General features: G+C 43.8%; 1 protein-coding gene across 1 annotated transcript; it reads left to right on the top strand.

The window, feature by feature from the left end:
- Positions 1-2,609: 2,609 nt before the first annotated feature.
- On the top strand, positions 2,610-5,010 carry LOC311363268 (NXPE family member 3-like; the record flags this gene model as incomplete). Its single annotated transcript, XM_084483236.1, has 5 exons — positions 2,610-2,753; positions 3,165-3,934; positions 3,983-4,053; positions 4,153-4,371; positions 4,463-5,010. The coding sequence occupies 5 exons, from the start codon at positions 2,610-2,612 to the stop codon at positions 5,008-5,010; spliced, it is 1,752 nt and encodes a 583-aa protein (XP_084339362.1).
- Between the last annotated feature and the right edge of the window lie 5,241 nt (positions 5,011-10,251).

Raw genomic sequence — 10,251 nt, 5'->3', positions numbered from 1 at the left:
TACTTTAAGACTTTTACTCAAGTAATTTTCCTTTAGGAGACTTCTTGAAACTTTTACCAAAGTAATTTTCAGTTATGGTACTTATACTTTTACTTAGTTATTTTTTTCAAGTACTTTATACACCTCTGCAAAAAACTGATGTCTGACACGTTTTATGAAGAACGTGTTTCCAAAAAGCATTGGACAGGCTATGACCGGGAGCGTACCTGTTTTTCGTCGGCTGAATCCGGAAAAAGTTCCGCCTCAAGCGCTAGGATTGGACAGGCAGCCTGTCAGGCAAACTCACACACTGACTCCTAACCCTAAACCTACCCTAACCATAACCCTCACCTTCATTATTCTTCCGGATTCCACCTACGAAAAACACATTCGCTCCCCGGGAACATAGGACCCGGGGAACATAGGGATGACCAACTATGTTGTGCTCCATGTACCCAATGTTGACAACGTGACATGACATGACTAAGCTACCAACACAAACAAAGAGGAGCTAGGAAAGCAAATTAACTACGTGTTTAAGTTGTGAAGGGGCAAACGTGTGGCTACACACAGCACTACAAATGTCGAAAAAACAAAATATTTTTGTTGTACAGCTGAACGCTGTATCACATCATGAGCTGGCTGTTCTCAATTCACAACACGCATCCATCTACATCAGGCATTCTGCCCAAAACGCATGCACTCCCCACCAGTTATTCCACTAATTACTCCACTATCGTCATCTCCACTATACCCAACACTGTACGAACGCAAACCGTGGATAAGTTAGGCTACTTGGTGGCTATGGCTAACATCAATTGCAAGAGTTAAGACAGCCGACCACTTGAGTGCAAAAAAACACAAAACACCTCACCACAGCACCAGCAAATCTTAAGCAATAAATATCGCGTCTTACCTTTACTTATGTGGCAGTGGTCTGCAGATGCATCCCGTGGTGTAGCCTACCACATCCATTTAGTTCTACAGGTTATCGCCCTGTATGTCCATGGTACTACCAACCTGCTCTGGTGCTTTATACCTAGGCCTATGTATTCAGGCTAAAACGACTTGATTGTCTGATGCCTCATCATTGCATCCCAGCCAAAGAGTATTGGTATTAATACCTCATTCATTGTCCAAGCCAGGCTGGGAGCTCATACAAAAATAAGTAAGGGATAATGTATAGAACGCCGGTCATTATCGGGGAAATAAGCCCGGACACCGCGCGAAGCGAAGGTGTCTTGCCCTGAAGGGGCTTGTTCTAGATCAGGGGTGTCAAACTCAAACTGTACAGTGGGCCAAAATTGAAGTCTTGGACCAAGTCGCGGGCCGGAGTTGTTGACTGCGGGGGGATGGGGGTGGTACGGGCTTAGGGAGTTGACGCGCCAGAGTTACCGCGCCGAGACGCGCGTCAACGCGTTAACGCTGCAATGCGATATGCCGGCGGGCCAGTAGCATTACATTGCAAATACGTTGCATTACAAAGTATGAATAGGGGACATTACATTATAACAGGGTCCGCGGGCGGAATTGTTGACAGGGGGGAAGGCTACGGGATTACGGGGTTATTCTTACATGGCTACTTGCCAAAACGAAAAAATAACTTCACACAGTATGTCTTTTTACAATTGATTTGTTACCAGCATTCGTAGTGTTGATCAGCGGAGAAGTAGTCCATGGCCATAGACGTTGACGTTGCTTAGCAACCAAATACGCTGGGGTTGATAAGGTACCGGACTACTTGCGGAGTGATGCGAGCACCACTGGAGGTCGGGAAGGACCATGCAAGTCAACAACGCATTCCACAGCATTGAGAAGAGCCGTGTAATAATCCATAATAATTAAACTCAAGTTTTTTGTCTTTTTAAGTGGTGGGTACAAAATGAATCTTGACGAAAACTGGTGGGTACTCGTCCCCAGCGTAATGGCTTTCATATAAACTTTTGGATCACACAGCAATCCACTACTTAATCCAAAAACTCAAAAAAAGCATGGCAAATACAATAAATAAATGATATTAAAATAATATTCAAATGATGAATTTGTCAATGCTACTCAATAAAAAGAACATGGTCACAGATACTGGTAGAAGACCCAATATTGAAATGATTCCCAACCTGATTTGAATGTTCTTGTTTCGTCAAAAGTCACTTGATAAAACAGTGGCATAATCTCATCTAATTATACAGTTGTAGGCTGTAATATGTGTGTCCAACGTTCGGCTAATGGGCCCTGATGTTGTTGTGGATAAAACCCACAATGTAATACTCATTGACTAGAGGAATGTCTAGAGGAAGCCCTCCCTATTCTGTTGACCCGGTTCATTTCCTACTATTATTCCAAACATATGGCAGAGATATCCTTCTAAACCTTCATTATTTTCTACCATCATGTCGCTGACAAAAAATAGCACAATTTGTCTTTGATAACAGAAAAAAAACAGCAGAGAAATATAGCCAAGTTGAAGCTTTCAGAATCTCAACATTTCTATTTTTAACCCGGCCAGCAAACGTTACATCCAACTGTTTTCTTATCAATAAAACCATCCAGCAGCACTTCCTGTTTATTTAGACAAAAATACAGGCTCTCACCCTACAACCACCACAACCACCACAACCACCGCAACCGCCATGTTGACACAGAAAGTGGCAGCTAACCATGGGCAACCGAAGGGGCTCCTCGTGTGTGGACGTCTGCCCGGGTGTGCCCTCATCTTCCTTCTCCTCGCACTCTCTGGTCTCATCTTCCTGTGGCGCAACATTGTCACTCTGGAGGTTAGTGTCTTAGTGTGAGTGTTACAAAGTGACATTTTGTTTAATACAACAACTCCCTAGTGAATCAGTGGGCATATAGGTCAAATAATACAATTTGTTGTCCTTAATTACATTTTGTATTACTACTTACTGCTGGCCCCACTGAATAAACATAAATTTATAATTTTAATTTAACTTTTTCTTTTTTTTAACTTTTGAAGGCACTCAAAGCACTATGAAGAATGTGTTTTTGGAGGATATCACACCTCCTCCTCTACCAGTGTGCTAACCAGTATGCACCATAAACCTCCCCAAACGATGGCTATCAGTATATGTATTTTTTTATACTGGACAGCGAACTGTGCGAGAAAGCACAAACCAAAGTGATATAATCCCGGCCCTCCTGCTAAAAGTTTGATGCTCCCCAAAAAGAGTGTGCAGACTGCCCGTCAACAGCAACATCAGGGCAAAACGCTGACTACAAGTTGCGCTTTAGTTATCAAGACTACCCAACTACCCAATGCAGCAGTCAGCCTCACTTTAAACCAGACCTCTCTTCTCTGGCCCAAGCCCCCCGCCCCCACACCCCTCAACCAGACCAGCGACCCCGCGCACAGCCTGTTCGCCATCCTGCCCTCCAAGGGCGGGAGGGAGCGGCGAGTGGGGGACCAGCTGGAGGCTCTGGTCCAGATGCAGGACTTCCAGGGCCGTCCCAAGCGCTACGGCGGGGACTTCCTGTTGGCCCGGCTGCACTCCCCGGCGCTGGCAGCGGGGGTGGCGGGCAGGGTGGTGGACCACCTCAACGGCTCCTACTCTGCGCTGTTCCCCCTGCTGTGGGAGGGCGTGGCCCAGGTGGCGATCACCATGGTGCACTCAAGCGAGGCGGTGGCCGTGCTGCAGCGGCTCAGGCAGCAGCGGCCCGACCGCTTCTTCTTCCAGAGTCTGTTCCGCTCGGGTGAGCTGTCCGAGACCACCGTGTGCAACATGTGCCTGCCGCACAATCGGCCGTGGGAGCCGCTGTGCAACTACACGGACCTCCGCACCGGGGAGCCCTGGTACTGCTTGAAGCCCAAGCAGCTGAGCTGTGACACCAGGGTCAACCATTTCAAGGGAGGCTACAAGAAGGACCTCGTCACCCACAAAGAAGCGCTGCTCTTTCAGAGGTCCGGTGCCGCACCCTGCTTTATCCTTCATTTATATATGTTTACTTTGGGAATGTGTCTTATCCTTGTCTGTTTCATTACTCACAGCCGTGTTAACATCAAAGTTGTCATCCATGCGTCAGGTCCTGATCGGATAGACGTGCTTCCTAAGAAGATAGGTACACAATCATTGCTACGCTTATTGGAAGAGGTTGCTTATGTGGTGCCCGCTTGTATGTATTTCTTCTTGTGACATTTGTGTCATTCTCATATCCCAGATGAACCAGAGTTAGAAAACAGCAGCATCAAACCAGGGCTGGTCAAGTACACCCCTTCTGGGTATTACTACAAAGGCTCCTGGAGGTCCTTCGGTGGAACACCTGCTCGCCAGTTTGACTCCCCGTCCATCACACAGTGCCTGACTGGCAAGGTGATCAACATGTATGGAGACTCCACGATGAGGCAGTGGTTTGAGTACCTCAGAGCGTTCGTACCAGGTGAGCACCGACACCCTTCTCTCTGTGCCCACGATTCTCTGACCCTTACTCATGTCCAATTGTTGCATCCGGTCTCTCCTACAAACCAAAGAGTTCAACCTTCGCAGTCCAGCACAAGCAGGGCCATTCATGGCGGTGGACTGTGAACACAACATCCTGTTAAAGTACCGCTGCCACGGCCCGCCCATCGGCTTCTCCACCGTCAGCGCCAGCGAGCTCCGCTACGTGGCCAACGAGCTGGACCGCCTGCCCGGAGGCCCCCACACCGTGGTGGTCCTCAGCCTCTGGGCCCACTTCAGCCCCTTCCCCGTGGAGGTCTACATACGCCGCATGCGGCACATCCGCCGGGCGCTGGTACGGCTCCTGGCCCGGGGCCCCGGCACCCTGGTGGTGATCCGCTCGGCTAACTTAAGGGCCCTGGACCAGGAGGTGAGCCTGAACCACAGCGACTGGTTTTCGCTGCAGCTCAACAGGGTTCTCAGGACCATGTTCATGGACCTGGCTGTTGTGTTTGTGGACGCCTGGGAGATGACCTTAGCCCATCACAGCCCCCACAATGTACACCCGCCCCGGGACATCATCAAGAACATGATCGATCTCATCCTGACTCAGGTGTGCCCTGTCAAGAAGAAGAGCTAGTGGAAGAAGGGGGGAAAAGTCGGAAGAGACATGCCGTACAAATGCTTGCAACATTGTTGGTCTATCCTGATTATCTTGCCATGAACAAGTTACTTGTTATTCTTACTTTTTCGAAGAGGCCTTCGTGCAAAGCCCCTTGGGGCTTGGGGGGGGGGGGGGGTTAGATTGTTGGATCAGCTCATCCCCCTCATCAGTTCGCAGCAAGGGGAGGCCTGTTAAACATTTTAAAACGGTTTGCTAAGATCGCTCTCTCTCTCTTTGGTCTGTCGATGGTAACCCTGCTTGTGTTCTGAATTGCTAGATCCTTTGTTATCATATATATATTGTTACGGCCACCGCCATTACCTGGGTATGTGTCTTGTCTATGTGTTTATATGTTGTGCAGCAGTGTCATGAAAAGCAGGATGTGTGATCCCTTGCTGAGGATTGGCTGGGACGCAGAGTCAAGTCTAACAAAGTAAAATAAAACGGAACAAAATAGTCTAGTTATAACCCACACAAAATAATAACCAGGCAAATCAAAAACACAGCAATAAACCACGAAAGCAAGCAAACAGCAATGCGATTTTCAATATATATATTTCACAATTTATTGTCCACAGCGCAAAAAACAAGAAAAGGTCTGTGTGAATCCCGGTGTTTCAGTTCAAATGGTGACCGTGTTAACTGGTGACCATTCGCCGAATGCGTCGCTTGTTGTCGTGGCTACGGCAGCTGTTGGAAATCGGGAAAAGACTCGTAGCTGTCCTTGCGAATGCCTCTTCGATTTGTTAACAATAAAATGTCAAAAACATACCCATCTCGTTATTTGGAGTCTAATTGGAAGAAAACGTGTCACGTAGAACCATTTTGAGCCAAAATAAATGGAAAATTAATGTGTTTTTCTAATAATAAATATGGGATTCGAACTCATATCATTGCGGGGGAAAAATATTTCAAGTTAAGATTCCAACCCATTGTGCCGTTGAGCCATAAAGAGTTTATCACCTGCAGTACTAAAAACCACAACTAGTCTTCTTCCTAAGAGCAGGAGGCAGCCAGATCAACTTGTGACCCGACTGTCCATGTTATTATAGACCATGGTATTTGTCTCCAGAGGCCATTACACCAGTTATTCAAAACCTAATGTGTTTCCCTCGACTGCTTACAACCCAGATAAAAACACTGTTATGCGCTCTTTCGCTATCATTTCGGTCGCCTGATGTGGTGTCGTCTCTAAGCAAAGCAGCAAGCTCGAGAATCAATGTGACGCAAGGCAGTATCACTCTGAGCCACAACGTTTATTCAGATCAACAAAGCATATATATCCGTGATAGGGAACGATTTCGAACACAGCTAGTATATATATCTATGCAATCCAATGACTGAAGACGTTCGTAATTGAACCGGATATGGGTCCGTCACTGATTATGGTCCCCCCGGAAACATTTCCGTTGTCATTACTTGCAGTTCGTTTCCCTATTTGCTCGTGTTGTGAATATTTGCAACGCATGTGTTGTGAAATCAATGCAGGTGTTTTCTGAGTTTGCAGGTGTTTTTCTGAATTTGCAGGTGTTTTCTGAATATGCATGTGTTTTGGAATTTGCAGCGCACGTGTTGTGTAATCGATGAAAGTGTTTTCTGACATTTGTCTCCCTTCTCGGCCACCGTAGGTTTTTTCTTCTCACCCCTTCACCGGTGACTTGCACTCATTTATTTCTCAATGCCCTTCCGGGAGGACGGATTACCCGTCCTATATAAATTATATATTATTATAAATTAGTTTATTTAGTCCGACACTGTGAGTGAGAGTGTTGTACGTGTTGGTCAGGTGTGCCGTGTTTCTGTTCTATCGTGTGTGCTCAAATAAAGGCAACTCCCGTAGCCGAGCGGTGTATGGGGCGCGGGAGTTGATTGACTGCTTAACCTGGGCTCCTGTCTCGTCCTTCCCGTGCTGCTCGCCACAGTAATGTTATAGAAGATAGGCCTACTGCATATTGAGAAAATGTGTATATCGGTAGGCCTATTGCGGTAGGCCTAATAGGCCTAATATAAATCCATAAATATATTAATTTTTAATTATTATTTTTGAAATTTTCATCAAAAATGTATTTGAATGTTGTTACATTCATATACAAACTGTTAAACTTGAATTTACAAGACGCTTTTCATTTGTGAACTTGTTTACATTTGTGTGTGAACTGGTCTGTATTTATATGTGGATTTTTGAGACTCCCCTGACACGGCTGGATTCACAAATGCATTTTTTTCAACAAGGAACTTTCTGTAGCCAATCAGATGCCTGACTCGTTTTCAGAAACGAAATCGAAAATCCATTTGTGTGTGCATTGAAATGTATTTGTGAGAAGAGAGTAATTTATATATAAATCACAAAATACATTTGTGAATCCTCTGTGCATTCATTATTAATGAGACTGTTCTGACCCCATACTACCCAGACTGTCTGTTCACTACTCAGTAGTGATAGCTCGTTCACGAACGGATCAGTTCGAACAAACGACTCTTTAACGAACTGACCTGATTCCCCGTTTCAGTTTGTCTTGTTCGTATCGTTTGTTCACCGAGACTCGACTCCCAGCTCCACCCACTAGTCGCTGAGTCGCGCAGAATCTAAATTAAAATGTCTTAATGATTCCTCTGGAATCTGAATTCTGCACTGCAAGTGCAGTCTTTATTTTTACTGCAGTCTTTTTTTTTAAGCCCAGTTAAACTCTAGAACGCTTGCTGCAGTCAGCCATGGTTCAGGTGGTAAATGGAAACAGATCTTTTTCACACATGCTTTGTTGACATATTGCATAAGAAATTAGGTGGTAAGGTCCACGTAGACAGTGCTGAGCTGGCAGAGAGTGCGACAGAAATTATGGAAAAGTTTGTAACCGAAAAAGAAACTATAGATTGACGGTTATTGGAAATTTTAAATGGGTTCCAACTTGGAACTTGGTTCTCGATACCCAACCCTATTTGTCAGGCGGTTAATGGGCTGCGGGTGTGGTTTTCAGATTTCAAATTCCAGGACCAACGTTGTAGTGGCGCAGATTAAACATGCATCACAAAAATGCATAGCGGCTGTCAGTGTAAATGTTAGCCGATTTACCTTCAGCCTGTTTCCAGGCCTCTATCAAGGCTATGAGCTCAGCAGCCTGAGCTGAGCGATTAGATGGCAATGGGATCTCATAGGGAGTCACTACAGCAAAAACTAGCCTTGTTGTGTGTGCTAAACTGTCAGCTTCTGTGGGAAGCAATGTAGCAGAGAAGTCACAGGTTTTCTGATCTAATAGTAATAGGGACACAGTGTAGAATGAGCAAGGTAAGATCTGGATAACCTACAAAGTCACTTGATGTGGCCTGCCTTTTCATGCATGCACTTGGGCAAACCTTCTGCACCTGCATCTTATCCGGTGGAGCAATACGCTACTGGTCATTGTCTGCCCCAATGCTGCTGGAGCAGTACTGATGTCATGTAGCCGTTAAGTTCATCAACAGTCTGAGCAAAAGGTCGGGTCGGGTCTGGTAGACCAACTTTTGGCGGTGGAAACGCGCACCGTACTGTTTACTATTACAAAATGTTGTTTAGATTTAAATGTAAAATGTCCAAAACTCTACATACATAAAGCTCACTTGAGCCATTCAAACCTATGCATACTTGAAGGAAATTTAAAATTGTGTTACTTTTTATGTTCAGTAGATTTTCAATACATACTGAAAAAATTGTGTTACTTTTTGTTATGTTCAGTAGATTTCCAATACATACTGAAAAAATTGTTACTTTTTGTTATGTTCAGTAGATTTTCAATATATACTGAAAATTTTTGTTACTTTGTTATGTTCAGTAGGTTTTCAATACATTCTAAAAAATTGTGTTACTTTTTGTTATGTTCAGTAGATTTTCAATACTACTGAAAAAATGGTGTTACTTTTTGTTACGTTCAGTAGATTTTCAATACATACTGAAAAAATTGTGCTATTTTTTGTTATGTTCGGTAAATTTTCAATAGAATAAATAAATAAATTTTGTGTTATGACAAACAGAAGTGAATTTTAAAAGGGTTTAACTGTTTACCTATGCTGCTCAATTTTTTGTAGTGTTGACTTTCAACATATGTTGAAAGTATATGAATTTTATGTTGTTTTATGCCTAGAAGTGTTTTGACAAAATTTCCATTGATGAATACATATGTGCCTTTATGATTATGCCTTTATGACCGTATGACATATTGATTGTATTGTGTGGTGTTGATTATGTTGATGATGTTGATGATTGTTCCATGGTAACCAACCCATGGGTATATACATATTTTCTTTTTTTGCTTTTTACTCTTCTATTTTTATGTGGTCAGTAGTGATTATGGCTTGTAGAATGGTCATCTGAGATGACCAAGGAGGGAATTGTAACATATTTCAGCCATAATATTCTCCCATAGCCACAGTACCGAGTACATAAAACTAATAAGCTGTAACACTTGCACATAGCCACAAGGGGGCAGCAGCTGATCATACATAGATGAAGGGGGCGGGCTTTTTAAAGCCACAGAACACGCCCACCTCTACCTGCCTTTTTAACTCGGACTCCGCCATCTTAGAATCAGAATCTCTTAGGCGACGTATCCTAGATATCAAGCTTAGAGACGCTCCGCGTGTGTTATATACCATCCCTCTCCTTTTGTTTAATAGACGATAGACAATAGACCAATAACCTTAACCAAATAAAGTGAGTTAAAAGCAATCCTGTCTCGGCGGCCTTTCCTAGACTAAAATATCATAACAGGATGTTTTTAACAGAAAGAAAAAATATATATATCTAAAACAAACTAAATACCAAAAAATGTAAAGAAATGTAGGAAACACTGCTCTACTGGTAAAAAAATATATTTATCAACAGTTGGTGTTATGCACCCATTAAAGTGTCTGAAGCCTTAGGAGCATTGCGTACCATAAAAGTACAGGTGAACTATCTGTATTTTTTCGTGATCAAGATTCAATACTGAAAGCTAGACGACAGAAAAATCTGGAAAATGGACAAGTCGTTGAAATGAAAATCTGAAAAGGAGCAAGCAGAATCCATGAAAAAGAAAGCACATCCAGAAACTAAACAAAATGTCATTTTCAGGAAGAATATTTTTTTTTTCTCCCAAAAATGTTCCGGTAAAGGGGGTACTCAGCTGAATATCTCAGAGGCAGGGGGGGGGGGGGGGGGGGTACTGCTATAAATCATAATGGTCATTTAGATGGTAGGTCATAGAT

Source organism: Micromesistius poutassou, assembly GCF_964030765.1.
Source record: "Micromesistius poutassou genome assembly, chromosome: 18".
In the NCBI taxonomy this organism is placed as follows: Eukaryota; Metazoa; Chordata; class Actinopteri; order Gadiformes; family Gadidae; genus Micromesistius; species Micromesistius poutassou.
This window is presented reverse-complemented; position numbering and strand designations above follow the sequence as displayed.